Raw genomic sequence first — 18,453 nt, forward strand, 5'->3', positions numbered from 1 at the left:
TGTAAAAATGATCATTCCAATGTCCTTATTATGGAAGAAAAAAAATATTTCTTAAAAATGTTGTTGCTATGCATGTATATGGATGGAATAAAATTCCAGAGCTGTTGGAAATTTTTATTTTGATGTGGTGTCATAATTAAACTTCAATCCTCAGGATAAACCGTCTGTTTGTCTTCTGTTTGTTTTTGTTTTTAATTGGAACAGTGTGAACGTAAAGAAAAGGTAACGGTTACCCCCCCCCCCACACACACACGACGAATCCCCCTTTATTCACATTTACATTTATTATAAAACATCAAGAACAGACGTCACATTTCCTCCGTATCGAGAAACGACCCTAAATTCCCTGCGTAAAGAATGTGATGACACAGCACAGCTGTGAATGCGAGTGACACTTTCCCAATAGGAAACATCCTGGCGTGGTGTTTGAGCAGTGCCTCATTGCCTCTGCTGTTTGGTCTGCCTCTTTGACACCAGCTCCAGTAAATGTTTGCTTACCGGCGACGGCTTTTTATAGATCATGCGGCGGTCCGCCCCCCCGATCCGAATGCGGTGGGCCTGGGGGTAAACTCTCTCCAAAGCCTTCCTCTGCAGCTCGACAAAAACCTGACAAACACACACACACACACACACAAGCCAATAAAGACATCATCCACTTTCCAAAGACCCCTGCTAGAAACTAAGCTGGTGTTTCAGAGGGAGAAAGAGAACGGAGACGGCTCTCACTTGGTTGAGATGAGCAGGAAGCTGTTCATCAAAAGAATCTCCGACGAGAACGCTCACCGATGTGCTGCTCGACAGCGGCTTGAACCTTGACACGTCTCTGAATTAAAGAGAAAACCATGCTCCAAATGACAAAGGAATCAACTAAATATCTGACTCATTCTAGAGGGTCGTAAATGTGTGTAATAAACACACATTTCTTTGTTTGTTTTTTTACTTCTTTTAAGAGCCTTTATCCAGAGAAACTTTGTCTTGTGTTTGTTAATAATGTGGATGATTTTGATTTTCAAGGAATAAAGCTAGAAAACAAACATTTACCAGTGAAATAAGCCGTTTTTTCTTAATAATAATCAGCAAATCATTACGTTAAACAGATCCTGTATTCTTACAGTACTCTCACAATGAGACCTGTTCGATAAAGTGGAGATTTACAACACTTTCACTAAAGATGCCCTTTATTTTTCCCGTGAGAAGAGACTGATGTTGAAGGGTGAAATTAAAGCTGCAGCTGTTCGCTGTATATTTTACCTCACTTGAGATGCACTCTCGTTAAGGAAGAAGTGTTCGTCCACCGCGCCGCTCTGGTGGGCCGGGTTACTCAAGAGGTATTTCTGATCAAACAGGAAAGGTCCATTAATACATCAGAACAATACTAAATACTACAAGTTACCGTTAAATGCCGTTCTTATTTGAAAACACTATTTCTTTCACATTGATCTTCTCCACAGTTATAAACAGAGAAAGAAGAAAATATTACATAATAAAAGCTACACAAATCAGCATTTGAAAACAGCCAGTGCTTCTGGGAAAATACAGTCAGCTACATTTTAATGATCCAGTCGTCATCAAGTGCTCATTTCACCTGTGACTTCCACAAAATACCAAATCCAGCACAGTTCGTAATCAATGGATCTGATCTTAACCCGAACAGTGAGGATCAAGTGGATCCTCCGTGTGGATTCTTTTCGAGTTTTAGTTGTCTTTCATTATTATGGAAATCTATGGAAGAAAGATGACCCTTGTGTGCTGTAATGTTCTTCAGGGCAGTCACTAGGTTTATGCCGCTATTAATAAAAAGAAATATAATTATCACACTTTTGAATAACACAATGCTGCTTTAATTTTGTATTTTTGTGGCTCTTTGGGGCATTACATTTTACAAAGAGGTATTATGTCTAACTCTTTTGTAGTTGATTCACTAATAGAAATGTTTTCTCAGCAGTTTTAATGGTGGACATGTCACAGACAACTGAATACTACAATATACCTTTTAATCCAACATCAGCACACCTCTAACAGTCAGTGGAATGTGTGTTAATCCATTTTGGGGTTTTTTTAATAAAAGGCCAAAGGCTAAAAATGAACCACACAGAACCACAGCCTCCTACAGATGTCAAACACAAAGGTATTAAGTATATATTTATGTTCTAAGAATTAGTGTCAGTTTCTCACTGTACTGAGTTCAGCAGAATTTTACCACTGCATCACGGTCAAAGCCGGCCGCGGAATTTCGAAAGTGTACATTTTAAAAGACTCTGTACGCCACGTAACCGATTAATCCTGGCGGCCCGGACCCTGCCGCCGAGCGCCGGTGGATGCTGGTGGTAAAGAGTAAAGATGGCTGAGATTGACAGAGCGTGCTGCCGCGGCTCTCGGCTCTTTACACGGAGGCTTTTGAAAGCGAGGAGTCAACAGTGGAGTCAATTGAAGCGGGGCGCCATCCCACTTGTGAAGAACAATCCCCCCAATCCAGGGAGACAGTGCAGTCAAATTAAAAAGTCGACAGGCATTTCAAGGGCCACGAGCAGCCTCTCGTCAGTACACAAAAGGCCCATGTAACCATTAACTGCTCTTCGATTGCTTTCCCTTTCTCATGCAGAGAAGGCTGCTGTGAATGCGCGGTAAAGCATCTGCGTTTTTTAGTTCTCCTGCAAAAGCATACGATGTATTTCTGACGTCTGACACGGCGGAACAACACGGATCCAGGCTCACCTGATTATCTACATGAAATTGATTCACTCCGATCCCTCGCTTCTACATCCAGGGGCATCTCACACTTCAGCGTGTACTTGGGCTCTTTCTTCTGTAGCTAAAACTTTTCCCCCTCACTTTGTTGTTGTTTGCTGGTTTTGTTGACGAGCGTCTGCGCATTAATTAGCGCTACTTCCACCATGAGCTTGTTATCGTCCCTAAACAAAAGAGACGGAGGCCTTCAAATTGGTGTGAGTGTGTTCAGACAGATAGAGCCAGTGTGATGGACACCTGGGAGGGGGGGGCTGGTCAGGTGCCTCTTGCATTAATTATTTTTAACCTCTTTTTTAAAAGAGAAGAAGCAAAACATTTCCCCTAAAATCATTTCTCTCCATTACTCGGGTCAGCTCTCGATTCATGTTGCAAATAGGAAAAATCTGCAGCCTTTTCAGAGCTGGAGGAGGCGGCGCACACACACAAAAAAATTCTAATAAGCGATTTGCATATTCCCGGCCACACGTTAACTTGCATGAAATTGGGTGGAACTAGAGCGGAGAACAGCCGCCTACCTTGACCACGGGCGAGTGCCTTTCGCATCTCGACCTGCGAGACCCTGTCTGAAGACGTCTGGAGGAAAAAGAGTGAAGGGGGGGGGGGGGTGGGGGGGTGGCTGTTCAAAAAGAAAAAGGACCCAAATAGGATCCGGCCGCATCAGAAGAAAGTTGTTTGGCTTAGTTTGACGGCTGCTCTTCTTTAAACTGTTTCTCCAGCCCCTGCTCCACTCATCGTCTAAGCCCAGCTCCATCCCCCCCCCCTCCACACACGTTTTATTATAATTTACACTACAGCACCACCATGTGGACACTGCGGTGAACAGCGAGGAGGCGCACACTTCCTTGTCTCCGGTGTGAGCTGCTGGTCTGATTTCAAGCGGACAACAGCTCTAAGCACAGACCTGGGCCATCAAAAAAGAGGGTTGCAAAATCAATGATGCATTGACTTTAAAAACTATTCAGCTGTTTTTCATGTTTATATTCTATTTTTTATATAGAATAATGTTAGAATAGTTTCAGATTTATCACAACTACACACTTCAATACACACATTTTTGGAGCCAAAATAAATTTTCAAGTTTTCCAGTTTTGTGTTTTCCTCTTATTTCATGTAATTTTTAAAAGGTATTTTAAATTACATTTTTTTTCTCACAGCCAGCCACTGGACAGTGAGCTGCGCAAACAATTCTGTATTAACCACAGCTGTGACTGCACTGGTCAGATGTGTAGTGTTTTGGAGAAGAAAATTGTTTCTTTTTCTATAAAAATGGTCAGGAACTATAAATATTTCAGGTTTTTTTTATATTGATTTATTCACTGGCTCTGGAATGAAGTTGCTACAAGCTACAAAAGATCTCGAAGCGGAAGCCCCTTTACACCGGAGTCCCTGTAATCAAATGCTCCTTAACAAGACTAGGCAGCCTAGTTTAGCCGGACTGCCATTAGCCACATAGCCAGTGTCACAGAGATGGTTCTGATATTTCAAAAACAGGAAAACACAAAATACACACACTTGTCATTGGAAGGCCTGGAGAAGCTTCGTATATTTTATGTTTTTGTACAGAAAGTATGGAAGGCAAGACTAATGAATGCAGAAATGTAAAATATATATATATATTAGCTCCGTCAGTACGGGTGTTACTTCAGTGGGAAGGATATAATAAAAAGTGCTCCAAAATTCTGGCTGGTTGTTTAAGATTTGGAGCGAGGAATTCCAGGGACAGAGATTGTTAGGACCCTCATCACAGTCAAGGGGACGCTCAAGGTTTGCCCAAACATAAGGCATAGTGAACATGCAAGTCCAGAGAACTCGTTTTCTCTGAAACCCAAGCAAAGAATAGACAGTCCAATATCTGTCATAAAATTAGACCAATATTCAAACATTTTCTCAACTTCAAGTCAAATAAGTATAAATGTGCAGACCATTCTTTTTTACTGGAAATTTATCAGCAGTAACCAAGAGTTAAATATATATTTAAAATACGAAAAGCAGTTATTTGTTGCAATGCAGCAACATGCATAAACACACAAAATGAACGTTTCTGATTCTAAACTATTAGAACAACTAACTATTGTAGGCACCTGATGTCTTCGCTCACCTCACTGTTGTTATGCAGGTACAGTTCCACTTGATCTGTCTGCTACAGCCAGAATACATTCTCTGAACAGGAAGATTGAGTGAAGTTTTAGAGTGCCCATTCCCAGCTAAAGTAAAGCATGTAAAGTTTTAATGTGCCCGAGCGCAGTTACAGTAAAGCATGTAAAGTTTTAATGTGCCCGAGCGCAGTTACAGTAAAGCATGTAAAGTTTTAATGTGCCCGAGTGCAGTTACAGTAAAGCATGTAAAGTTTTAATGTGCCCGAGCGCAGTTACAGTAAAGCATGTAAAGTTTTAATGTGCCCGAGCGCAGTTACAGTAAAGCATGTAAAGTTTTAATGTGCCCGAGCGCAGTTACAGTAAAGCATGTAAAGTTTTAATGTGCCCGAGCGCAGTTACAGTAAAGCATGTAAAGTTTTAATGTGCCCGAGCGCAGTTACAGTAAAGCATGTAAAGTTTTAATGTGCCCGAGCGCAGTTACAGTAAAGCATGTAAAGTTTTAATGTGCCCGAGCGCAGTTACAGTAAAGCATGTAAAGTTTTAATGTGCCCGAGCGCAGTTACAGTAAAGCATGTAAAGTTTTAATGTGCCCGAGCGCAGTTACAGTAAAGCATGTAAAGTTTTAATGTGCCCGAGTGCAGTTACAGTAAAGCATGTAAAGTTTTAATGTGCCCGAGCGCAGTTACAGTAAAGCATGTAAAGTTTTAATGTGCCCGAGCGCAGTTACAGTAAAGCATGTAAAGTTTTAATGTGCCCGAGCGCAGTTACAGTAAAGCATGTAAAGTTTTAATGTGCCCGAGCGCAGTTACAGTAAAGCATGTAAAGTTTTAATGTGCCCGAGCGCAGTTACAGTAAAGCATGTAAAGTTTTAATGTGCCCGAGCGCAGTTACAGTAAAGCATGTAAAGTTTTAATGTGCCCGAGCGCAGTTACAGTAAAGCATGTAAAGTTTTAATGTGCCCGAGCGCAGTTACAGTAAAGCATGTAAAGTTTTAATGTGCCCGAGCGCAGTTACAGTAAAGCATGTAAAGTTTTAATGTGCCCGAGCGCAGTTACAGTAAAGCATGTAAAGTTTTAATGTGCCCGAGCGCAGTTACAGTAAAGCATGTAAAGTTTTAATGTGCCCGAGCGCAGTTACAGTAAAGCATGTAAAGTTTTAAGGTGCCCGAGCGCAGTTACAGTAAAGCATGTAAAGTTTTAATGTGCCCGAGCGCAGTTACAGTAAAGCATGTAAAGTTTTAATGTGCCCAAGTGCAGTTACAGTAAAGCATGTAAAGTTTTAAGGTGCCCGAGCGCAGTTACAGTAAAGCATGTAAAGTTTTAATGTGCCCAAGTGCAGTTACAGTAAAGCATGTAAAGTTTTAATGTGCCCGAGCGCAGTTACAGTAAAGCATGTAAAGTTTTAAGGTGCCCAAGTGCAGTTACAGTAAAGCATGTAAAGTTTTAATGTGCCCGAGCGCAGTTACAGTAAAGCATGTAAAGTTTTAAGGTGCCCAAGTGCAGTTACAGTAAAGCATGTAAAGTTTTAATGTGCCCGAGCGCAGTTACAGTAAAGCATGTAAAGTTTTAAGGTGCCCAAGTGCAGTTACAGTAAAGCATGTAAAGTTTTAATGTGCCCGAGCGCAGTTACAGTAAAGCATGTAAAGTTTTAATGTGCCAGAGTGCAGTTACAGTAAAGCATGTAAAGTTTTAATGTGCCCGAGCGCAGTTACAGTAAAGCATGTAAAGTTTTAATGTGCCCGAGCGCAGTTACAGTAAAGCATGTAAAGTTTTAATGTGCCCGAGCGCAGTTACAGTAAAGCATGTAAAGTTTTAAGGTGCCCAAGTGCAGTTACAGTAAAGCATGTGACGTTTTAACGTGGTTGTGCGCAGCTATATGGAGTCTTAAAAACACACTAATGCCGCACTGAGCAGTCCTCCTCTCCCTGTGTTTCTACTCACGCATGCGCATTTCAACATTAGAAATCAGTCAGTCAGTCAGTCAGTAAGGGAAAATGCCTGTTGTTAAAGCCGACCCGGTCTACAATGATGCAGTGAAGCTTGTAAGCTGCTTTCCTCTTTCAACTTTTAGAGAACAGTTTAGGGAATGATAAAGGAGATATTCTCCCCCTTTTCCACAAGTGAACACAGCTCTGGGTCTTAATGAAACATCTGTGACATATTTTGGTAAAAATCCCACAAGGATCAATCCCCAAGCAGCATAATCCCTCTGTGTAAACAGCCCTGTTCAGAACGATCTGTTTCAGTACTTGGTCCTTTTTAATGAGAATGAGCCACAGCTCAGTTCAAAGCGAGAGCCCCGGAGTGTGGAGCAGAAGCTCTGGATTTTAGCCATTTTTACACTGTTCTCTTTTGTACCCTTTCTTCTTTTCTCTGTTTTTACTCAGTGCTCTTATTTCATTGCACTTGTGTTTGTTTTGCTCCGTTTAAACTGAGGGGAGTTTTAAAATGTCTACTTCAAAAGTAACACAAAAAAATTAGAACAGCTTGATTTATCTTCTGTGTTCAGACATAGGCAGACCACAGAAAACTGACTGGGTGGTCTAATTTCACAGCGTGTGACTTGGTAGGCTCCTGATCTCCAAATAATGTGCACATGCACTGTACAAGTGATTCAATGCTGTAAAACCTGAAGCAACACACTATCATAATTTGCTTTTTCATCATGTGATTGGGGGAGGCCTAGTAAAAGAGTGGAATTTGACGTAACTAATGCTCAGTGAAAAATAAAATTACGTGACTAAAATCTGTGAAACGTAACTGTAGGTGGAGCACGAACAGGTGCATTTATCTCTTTACGTATCGGCCGCAAACGTGATTTACCTGCCGCTGAATGACCTCCTCCGAAACGTCATCTCCTGTAAGAGTGGGCTGCAGGAGGCCAAAGATCAGGAGAAGACGACTGACCCCTGCTGCTGCAGAAAGCTGCATCATTTGAAGGGTGGGCACCAGATGTGTGTACCTGAAAAAATAACACACACACACACAGAACTGTTGAATACAGGCATGCGGCCGAAGTGAGCTCAAGTATTTTTATTAATGACATTACTAAACCCCCCTCCCCAAATGAGTAACTCGACATAAAGAAACAAATTGCTTAACAGTCCCTGAATGAATCAGTTTATGCTCCACAGAGCGGGCCCTCCATATGGCAGCAGCCATGTTTAAAATAGCATTAGTACAGAATCTACAGGAAGGTCATCAGGTGTAGCATAAGAGCTGTTAGATAACAAAGAAGAATCACTGGCGAAAATGACTGACAGCACCTTTTAACGTTCACCATCATACCGTTGTTAATGGAGTTGGTTAAACAGAGCTTAAACAAATAAATAAAGCCAGAGAGACGAGACGGGAGTGTTTGCTCATTTAAAAATAAACAGAGCTCAGTTATATATTTATAAGAGATTGAATGCTGAGATTAGATTGCATTCAGTGCTACGACAGCCTCGTGCTCTCAGGATGCTGCGTGTTCATTTGAATGAGCCAGAGCCGATGATGGACTGCATTAACTGAACGATTAGAATGGGAGCATGAAGCGGTAAATGACTTCTCCCTGTAAGGCCTAATGTTGCACAATGACAGCTCATTTATGAGCCATGAACAAAAGCCTTGGAAATGGCGCTTAATCCCAGTGTAACACGCTTAAAACGATGTCCAAATAGAAGTCTTCGTCCAGGCGGGGCTTGAAAAGGTTAATCTAGCTGTCCCTTTGTGCAAAGCTCTAAGCAAACGATGCTCCACGCTGAGGTAAGATTTATCAGAACTTAAAGGTAACATAAGGATATTTTTCAAAACCGAACCGAATGCAGGCTTCAAACATTTCTGTCTAAATCAACACGTAAAGTCGACACTGGCGACTGAAATCAAGAAACACTTTTTATAAACTCTGAGGATGTTTCCTCACCATTTGCTGCTCTCCAGTCGGTTTTGTGCTGGGAGCTCCAGTGTCTGTAAATGAGTTAAAAAAAACAAAAGTCTCAGTCCGATATGCTAGGTCTCTCTCCATTTCACTGTTCCAATATTCTCTGCCTACCTCTCTCTCTCTCTCTCTCTCTCTCTGTATCTGGAGTTGTTTAAGACAACGGACAGAACTCCAAACATTGAAAAGCATGAACTGAGCTGAGGATGCTGCTCTAGTTCTGCTCCATTGGTGGGTATCACTGACTTGCAGTTTCAGATCACTTAAGGTGGAAATGTCCGTTCTCTCAGCTCCACTGACCACACAGGAGCACTCTGTAGTTCTACAGTTACAGACTGGAGTCCATCTGTCGCACTGCATGCTTTTGGCTGTTTGCCCACTTTTACATTCTTCAATGATCAGGACCCCCACAGAGCAGGTGTGATGTGGTGGTGTATCATTCTCAGCGCTGCAGTGACACTGCCGTGGTGATGGTGCGTTAGTGTGTGCTGTGCTGGTGCGAGTGGATCAGACACAGCAGTGCTGCTGGAGTTTTAAAGCCCTCAGTGTCTGGACCGAGAATAGTCGTTAATAGTCATTAATACTACATACTGCAGTGAGGGTGGGTGAGGAATATTCAGGTGGTTGCAATCTGCAGCCTTACCACTAGATACCGCTAAATCTTCCACACTGCACCTTTAATGAGTTGACCAGTGTTTGAACAAAATGTTAGTGTTAAAAGAGTGGCAACTGCATCTGAACTTTATAGTTCTAATGTGGATAATTCACTGGCCTCTTCACCCTCAGCGGCCTCTAAAGCTCACTGTATGTCAGCTCTAGAAGAGCAGCTCCAGTCTAGACGTGTGAGAGAGAGTAGGCTGTTTGGTTACGAGCAGAAGGAGGGTGAATTAGAGAGGGGCATTAGGACGGGGTGGTGGAGGAGTGGTCAGGGGCTTTTTGTAACTCAAGAGCCCCCATCGGTCTCAGCTCACTGGTGCCATGAATTGGCTAGTGTTAGCCTACAGAGCCCAATCAATAATTACACTCACACACACACACAAACACACTGCAGCCTGACCCACATTTACAAGAAAGTGATACTAACAATACAAATATGTCAAACGCGGCTGATTTCTTTCTCCATTTCATTCAAAAGTTAACACTTTTCTGTGGAGAATTTTGTCCTGAGTTTATTGAAATATCCTGTATTTATAAATGTACACCCTGGTCACACATTTCCATAAGGCAGCACAACTCCACAGAACACCGGGGTACAGTGTGACTCTTGCTTGTGTTGTACCGTGTAATCCGCATGAAATATTTGTATAATTTCTCTCGTTATGAACCCGAAACCACCACCGGGTCGGCTCAGAGAGGGCAGAGACAGCAGCGCATTTGCCGTCACAAACCCTGCGTTACCACGGCTTTATAAGTCCCTGCTGAACTAGCCCACGAACCACACAGAGTGAGATACAGAGTGATGCAGCTATAGTACCTTCTTATAGTAACGCAATACTGAAGCAGCCATGATTTATCGCAATCCACTTCTCTAGAGCCAATGACCAGTGTGTAAGAACAAGGCGGGATTTGTCCGTAACGTACAGGGGGGTGTTCCATACTGTGTCCGTATTCGTATAACCTATAAATCCTAGTCAGAAATTCAGCTGATCTCGATGATTACTTATGTTGCAATCACTAAGAAAACGGCTTTGCACTGTGGATTCCAGGGCATTAGTCCCCCACCTTACAGCCATGAGTGTATGATGATAGCGATGCATGTATTTATTACAGAGAATTGAAAAATGAATTGCTCAATTCCAACAAATGATAAAAAGGTTAATTGAAAATAAAATTAAACTAAGTACTAAGTGAACACAGCTTGTACTCATGTCCAGTTCTCAGTAGCTATGTTTTTTTCCATGACACAAAGTTGGGGAAGTGAAGGCAGGTTTTCTTTACTACACTGAAATTTCCGATTCAGGGAGACAACAATATCAGAACCAGGACAGAACCAGGGATGAAGTTCATAAGCTAGAAATCCAAACTTCTCAACAGCTGTGTGTTCAAAAGTTCCTCCATCTTGTGACAGCAGGAGTCGGCATTGAGGGGGAGTTCGGTCGGACGAGTCATGGCACTCGCTGCTTTCCACCAAAAAAGCGTTCCTATCTGAAATATGAAAGACATGCAGCCTGACACTCGTCTATTCTCGCGGCCTCTCCATCCGTTTCCAAAGTTATTTCCGCATGCAATTTAAACCCCCACCTTCTCTCTCTCTCTTTCTCCCCCTCTTCGGAGAATTCAGAAGTTTCTCTGACATCGTCTTTCATCTGGACATTTTTCTTTCACTCCTCCCTTCTTTCCACCCTCCCAAAAAAAAAAAAACCCTAGGTCCTGCGTCAGAGGACGGCTGTTTGATTTGGAGTCAAATCAGTCCGGCGGCATTGACATTTTATTTCGAGGTTTGCTCCCATTCACAGCGTTTTTTAATTCTGCCCTGGAGGTGCTGGATTATGCGCAGGAAGGCATGCGTGTCAAAGGGCAATTTAGCACAGGAAAAGACAGCCTAGATTGGCGGGATGAATTAAACAGATAACGGCGCGGCGGCCGAGCTAGGGAAAGCGTCAATGTTGGTCATTTTCTGAGCTTCTTCCTTCCTTCCCCCAACCTCCTTTTTCCCCCTCTTTCCCCCTCCTGTCTCCTCTCTCTCCTTTGGTGCCGATGAAAGTGATGAAATGAGGTTGGGCCTGTGGACTTTCTGCTCTTTGACTTTTTCATCTGGATTAGTGCAGGCTGAATGGAGTCTGTTTCTTTTGTGAGGAGAAAAACGCATGACCCACTGTCGGAATGTCACACACACTCTCTCTCTCTCTCTCTCTCTCTCACTCCCCCACACACACACACACAGACAGACATACACGCTCCCATCAACTGCAGGTTTGATAAGGACCATTTGCATGGCCCTGGCGTAGGTGCCTGGCCCCTTAAACTTTCCTACCCTCCACGTCCAGAAAGAGGTCACAGAAAACCGGACACGAGTGGGTTTAGATTCCCCAAAATTACGAGACTGTAATAGAGTCTGAGACACTGGTGGGCACCCTGCAGGCCGTGGGCCACATGTTCTCTGTTCAACGGCATTTGGCTCGGCAGACGTTGCTATAATTTTCATGTTTGGGATTTCTGCAACAGCCTGTGTTTGTTGCGCAAATAAAGTGTGTGTTTCTCTAATCATCCAATCAGCTGCAAGGACCGTGATCCAATAGCTGTATCTCTGGCATCAAGCCAGCGAAAACAGCTCAGCAAATAAAAAATCCACAACCCATGTTGTGCGCATCAGATTCCTACTCCTGCTGAAGTTACATTATTTACAGCGTCTGTCACTGACTGACAGTCATCACTGCGCTCAGTTTTAGAGTTAGTTTAAAAATATTTATATTAATAAAGCAAAGAGGTTTATGTTTGATGGCGATGTCAGGTTTCTCGTTTGTTTTGGTTGTTTCTGTGGCTTTTATGTTGTTTATATCGATATCAGGATTATATCACATACTGAAATATACATGATACCAACCCCCAGGACACACTGGGTTTAAACAATAAAACTAATCAGACAGAAGAAAGAAATAAGTAAAAAGAGTTTTAAAGGCTAAGCACCAGCGATATGAAAGTGTGAAACAAATAAATAGATTGAAATTTGAGTTCGTAACTTGTGTTTATTGATAGTCAGAAAACATGTCATTTCTTACTAATTCATGGAATAAGGTTTATAAGACCGTTGCCCCCCCCCCAACGGTGTTCGGAAACTCTAATAGGCGTCTTGCCTGTGACGTAGATGGTGGACAACAACTCTAGAAGCTGCACTTAATTTAATGCAAAATGAGGAAAAGGTGTGTTGTTTTTGGCTGCAATCATTCAATGTACAGTGGGACATCTGTGAACAAATGGCCCAAAGATCCCAAAATATCCAGAAAATGGACTAAATTTGTCAACTTTAAACGAGCACTTTGGAAAGGACCATCCGCTCACTCCGTTATCTGTAGCTCATTTCACTGGCGCTTTTCCAACATTATGGGCATGTAAGGACACCAACGAAAGGTGTTCAAGAGCCTCTGTAACATGGAGGTAAACAGGGTAAGGACACTCACTTCGCCTGTTTTAGTTGGTGTTAGTTAACGTTAGCTTGACTTGCTAAACTCGGTGCTCAGGTTATACTCGGCTACGTAGCTGCATTACGGAGGTTTATAGTGTCGGGTGACCAAGAGCATCTAACATCACTACAGTCACTTGCTATTCATAACGCAACTTTGTAAAAGTATGTTTTTAGACCTGATTTAAACACAGAGACGAAAATAAGGTGGAAGACTGTTCCAAAGTCTCGGAGCAAAAAACTCAAAACCTGATCATGAAGGTGATCTCAGAGGTTGCGAGGTTGTGGATGTAAGCAAGTGTACAATATAAGAAGGGGTGTGATTATTTAGTGCCTTATAAACAAACAGTAGCAGTTTAAACTGTATTCTGTACTGGACATGTAGCAAACATAGAGAAGCGAGGACTGTAGTGATATGGTCTCTTTTTCTTAGTGTTAGTCAGTAGCCTGGCAGCAGAATTCTGGACTAATTGCAAAAGGAAGATGAAGAAGCAATTTCTCCTTAGGGAAATTGATTTCCTGCATTTAACCCATCCGTGGTAGTAAACACCCTAGTGAGCAATTCTTCACACACAGTAGGGGCAGTGAACACACACACACCTGGCACAACCAAGCAGCAGGCTCCCAACAACCTCAGCACCCAGGGAGCAGCTTGGGGGTTAGGGATAGGTGCCAACGTGTGATAAGTGAACTGATCACAGAAAGACACAGGCCACATTCTGAAGCTGAGAATATGACGAAGTATTATTTCAATGTTAGTTGCCTGTTATATCCTCTGTGCTCTCAAACAATATGGTGCCTACACTTGGATATTCAGTTAAAATCTGACTCTGCTTACACTCCTTATAACATCCTCAGGCCAATGAATCAGGCTGGATGTGTTTAGTGGTTTCTTCTCCAACATTGAAAACGACTTTGAGACCATAGCAAATTCTCAGCCTTTCTGATTGGCTGAGGGCCTTCACTGCTCCAGCTCACAGAGACCTAGATTCCTGAGCAAATGTCAGAGACCAATCAAATCAGCCGTTAGGTAAAGGTTACTCATTTTGAAGTGTAAAAGGAAACACAGAAGTAAGAAGAAAATATACAAAAGCTTTCAAGTATATCATCAAATCACCATTTCATTTGCCCACTCTTTGTTAGTGGCCCTGCTGTCACTTCAAAGGGACCGTCTATGACTGTGGGTAAATGCAGTTCTCTGTGGTTGTTTACGTTCAGAAGCCCTGAATGTCTGTTAACCTGGACTGATGTGTTAGAGCAAGAAATCCACTGTTGTTTGTAGGTAGTGTAACTTGTGTAACATGTCTGGACGTTTTTATGGACTGATTGAATTACCACAGAAACTCATTAGTAACTCAAGCTGTTTAGTTTTGTAGCACTTTCGGGGACTGGGAATACTAACAGTAAAACCAGAAGAGGACCCGGCGTAGCTGCAACAGAGGCTCTATTCTCCCTATCACAGCTCAGTGGAACATTACAATCATTTAGAAGCTGTAATTTTAAGGTAGAAATACTACCTAGTGTTCATTTAACAAAACAGATGAGAAGCTAACATTCACACAAACACTGGCTTGTGTTTCTCATGTGCATAAGATCTGCCTGAGGAGATTAAAAATAACTCACTTAAAAACGTAAGATGAAAATCAAAGGAACATAATTGAAAAATAATTAAGAGGAGCCTAGATCTGAAATCTCCGGAAGAAACAGAAGGCAGTGAGTATGAGTATACCACCTAATTAATGAAAGCTCTTCAAACCTAGTCTGGGATCATCAGTGGGGTTTGGAGAAGTAGCTGGTGATTTGTTTTTCACTGAAAGGCATCCTACAAACATGTTTTAATATAATGGTGCTACATCTGCAGGAAAATCTTCGATTGGGAATAAAGATCGTGCAGGTGTTTTAAGAACAATGGACTGGCCTCTCCATATTGTTACTTGGATTGTGAGAAGCAGAGAAAAACAAACCAACTTCTGAGGCTTAACTTCAGAAAATATACTAATTTATTTATCTATTATTACACTTATATAGCGCCTTTCTAGATACTCAATCAACACTGCTCACACACACACACACACACCGACACACTAGGGTTTGACCCAGGATAGAGAGAGAGAGACACACACACACACACGTTCATTCATTCATTCCAACGTAGCCTCTGTTTTTAGACCGTGGGAGGAAACCGGGACGCCGGTGGAAACCCATGCAGACACAGGGAAAGCACGGAAAAACCACCCAGATGGGACTTGTGCCCAAAATCCAAGCACTGAGAGGCGAACATTCTCACCACCGAGCCACAGTTCCAGTTAAAAAACTGACAACAAGCCTTCTGAAAAGAACTGCTCCAGCTAATTAACATTCGTGCTAGTTAAAAGAGTAGCATTTTAGATACAGGAGAACAGATCTCCAGGAGGTGTATTAATGACCACTGAACAAAGCTGTGTCTGCAGTTTCGATAAATGAGACGAAAATGCACCAAACCATGGAATTTAAAATAAGCACAAAATATTTTTTCTCTCTCTCTCTTTCAATTTATAATAATCTTATTGTGATTAGACTATAATGTAAATTTACTCATATCGTCTCAGTACAATTCCCCACAGAAGGAGCCAATTTGAACTTTGGACCGCTCATACTATTTTTAAAATCAATCAATCACCACCAATGAGAAAACATGGACAAAACAGGGCAGACTAATCCCCAAATGGAACAAACATAGAAATGTAATTTTTGGGGTCGAACTGATGCAACTGCATCAATAATGAATCCCATTTGATGCCTTTGTAATTTTGTGTGCACAAGAAAAACAAAATCCACCTTTTAAAACGCTCAGAGAATCAAATCCTGAACGTTAATAAAAATGCAAATTTCTGATCCTGCCAAATGCACATCCAAACATCTCTAAGAACGACTACACTGTGTTGTAGTGCTGGTGATGGCCATTAGGGGGCAGTAACTGTCCACTCTGAGGAATTGCGGGAGGATCAGCTGCCCCTCATCTTTCCCCGTGAGTGACTTGGAGTCAATACTATAGATTAGACAGAGGTAAATACACCAGGGCCTGTGCAGCCTTGCTTCATTAGAGGAGACTGGCAGCAGTAGCTACAGCGCTAGCGGTGGTAATTACTATTAATTGGCATCCCGGATTCCATTCTGAAATCCCAAGGGGGGTGATACTTTATGCATGGTATTCACCTAATATTCCATTAATGAATGCCTGGATTACAGAGCTACTGATGTGAGCCATGTCAGGTTGTCTAATAAAGTTTCAAAGAGCAAAGGACAACAAGTATCAGAGAAGATACCATCTGAAAAAGAACATTTGTGAAATATATCATCAATTAATACTTTTCTGAGTATTTCACTGGTATCATGAGTATTCCTAGAGCAGTTCTCCCCAATGGTGGCTTGTAAGAACGCTTGATTTGGACTTGGACCACCAGAACCGTAATTCATTTTAAAAAGCCAGGGCAAATAAATGAGTTTTTAAATTTGGGAGATGACTTTATGAACAATGGAAGATTGTTCCATAGTTTCGGTGCAGCGTCAGAGAACGCCTGTTCACCCTTAAACTTCACCCGAGTACGTGGAACTGATTTGAAGATCGCAATGATCTTATTAGTTGACCCTTCTAAACCTGCAGACAGCATTGTGGGAAATCTTGCGGATCGACCTACATATCGTCGCAGTCCGATTAAAAACACGCATCTCCATTTTCAGTGATTTTCACTCTGTGTTTTAGGAGAACACTGTGGTGACACTGAGGTGAACGTGACTTGTTGGAATCCACTAAAAGAAATCTGCGTTTGTCAGTATTTCCCAGTAAAGATGTTACCCCCGAGAAATACAGTCCCCTTTCCTGCTCTTGAAAAATTAGCTTTTTGCAGATACGTGTTTTTAATTGGACAGTGACAATATGTTAAACCTACTGAGTCTTTTTTGACGCAGATCTCAAATTTGATCAGCAAATCAGTTCTGTCTTGAGGAGTAGCTTTTATTAGCTTAGAAAAATCTACAAAAATCCAAGTTATTCCATTGGATGTTAGGTCTGCTCCGTTTCCCTTTAAAACGTATCCTTTTACACCATGGCATTTTAATTGCCAAATTATATGCTAATTGCTAATTTGTATGTGTATGACTCTTGTACAGCACTTTGGCTGACAGTCGTGTAAAATGTGCTCTATACATTACATCCCTTAATTATTTTCATGGGTATATCTTGGGTATCGCGAGTACCTCTAGAGTAGTGCTGCCTAAAGTTGGTTTGTTAGAAAGAGGCTTGACTTGGCCCACAAGATGTTAACATTATCCCACCTCATCCTCCAAACCGTGAATGTATTTCTATACTTTAAAAGTCCATAAGATTAAATTCTGTTATTTTCATTTGAACCCAGTGTTCAGTTGCGCACACGCAGCTTGTTTAACAGCCATTAAATAAATAGGTGCTTTCTAGAGGACATGATTGCACCGAGTTACAACGGCATTAGTGAGGTCAGGTATTAGCTCTGGTTTCACATATTTGTTAAACGCTTCCATTTATTCCAAAGAATGATTTACATCTCTGTGTCTGACACCTGACATTGAGCCTGGTGAACTTGAGCTCATATGCAGGTGCTCCAGCTTGTCCCATATTGTATTATGCTTTTCTATGGAGATTAAGTTGTGGGTGCTCAGCTAAACATCTTTGTCCACAATGGGGACACCTTAAAATAAACCAATACACTAATTAGAACGGACTTTTGTGTCTAAGAACTACAATATTAAATTTTACTTAGTGTCTACTGTTAAAAGAATATCCTGTAATATAGAGATGCAATGGTGAAATGTGTCATAATGGCTTATTCTCTCTCTCTCTCTCACTCACACACACACAAACACTCACACACACACAAAGGTCTTTGTGCTAACCTGGCAGTGGTGCTGTGTCATATTTCTGTCTCTCAGTGCTGATTCCTCAGAGGCCTTCAGCTCTACCATGTTCCTCTCTTCTCTGTTCTATTGTCTATGCACACGTTACACTGCAGTGTGTGTGTGTGTGTGTGTCTGTCATCAGCTCAGCCTCACTGCCAGTCTTTTGCTGAATACATGAATTCTCAACCTCGGCTACAGCCTCAAAAACCATGCGCTAGTGCTGTATGAGGAGGACAAAATGAGACCTAGCGATTATCCTGTTACTGCAACTTAAATTTACCTAAAAATTACTAACTAATTAAATACACTGGCAAACCCTTAGATCAGAGTGCACTGCAATCTGAGGACTTACAGGAGCACTATGTAATATATTTACTTTAAAATTACAGCTTCAAAATCATTGAGAGGCTTGACTGACCTGTAGTAGGGAGAACAGAGCATCTGTCACTGCTCCTCTGTGCTCAGCCCTGCAGAAACGGCACTGTGTAACTTTAGGAGGTGGGTAGGAAACCACTCCAGCCTCCCTCTCCCTCCCCATTGATTTCAGTATAGTGCTGTAAAAATGAATTATGATGGGGGAGCTGCATCTGTTAACAGACATCCGCGCTGACTGGCACCATGCTGTGAGATGAAGGGAGGGGGCCATGGCACCCACCCAGA

The 18,453-nt window shown here is 42.0% G+C and overlaps 1 protein-coding gene across 1 annotated transcript in view; it reads right to left on the reverse strand.

Annotated features, from left to right (window-relative positions):
- Window positions 1–265: 265 nt before the first annotated feature.
- The window catches only part of si:dkey-122a22.2 (uncharacterized), a 46,181-nt gene continuing 27,993 nt past the window's right edge, over window positions 266–18,453 (reverse strand). Inside the window, exons 8-11 of the mRNA XM_066645324.1 lie at window positions 7,667–7,805; window positions 1,252–1,334; window positions 727–823; window positions 266–606 (exon numbers count right to left, since the gene is read on the reverse strand). Coding sequence (XP_066501421.1) covers window positions 439–606; window positions 727–823; window positions 1,252–1,334; window positions 7,667–7,805 — 487 coding nt within the window. The 3' untranslated portion in view covers window positions 266–438. The remainder of the gene's footprint in view (window positions 607–726; window positions 824–1,251; window positions 1,335–7,666; window positions 7,806–18,453) is intronic.

Source organism: Hoplias malabaricus, chromosome 1, assembly GCF_029633855.1.
Source record: "Hoplias malabaricus isolate fHopMal1 chromosome 1, fHopMal1.hap1, whole genome shotgun sequence".
Classification (NCBI taxonomy): domain Eukaryota; kingdom Metazoa; phylum Chordata; class Actinopteri; order Characiformes; family Erythrinidae; genus Hoplias; species Hoplias malabaricus.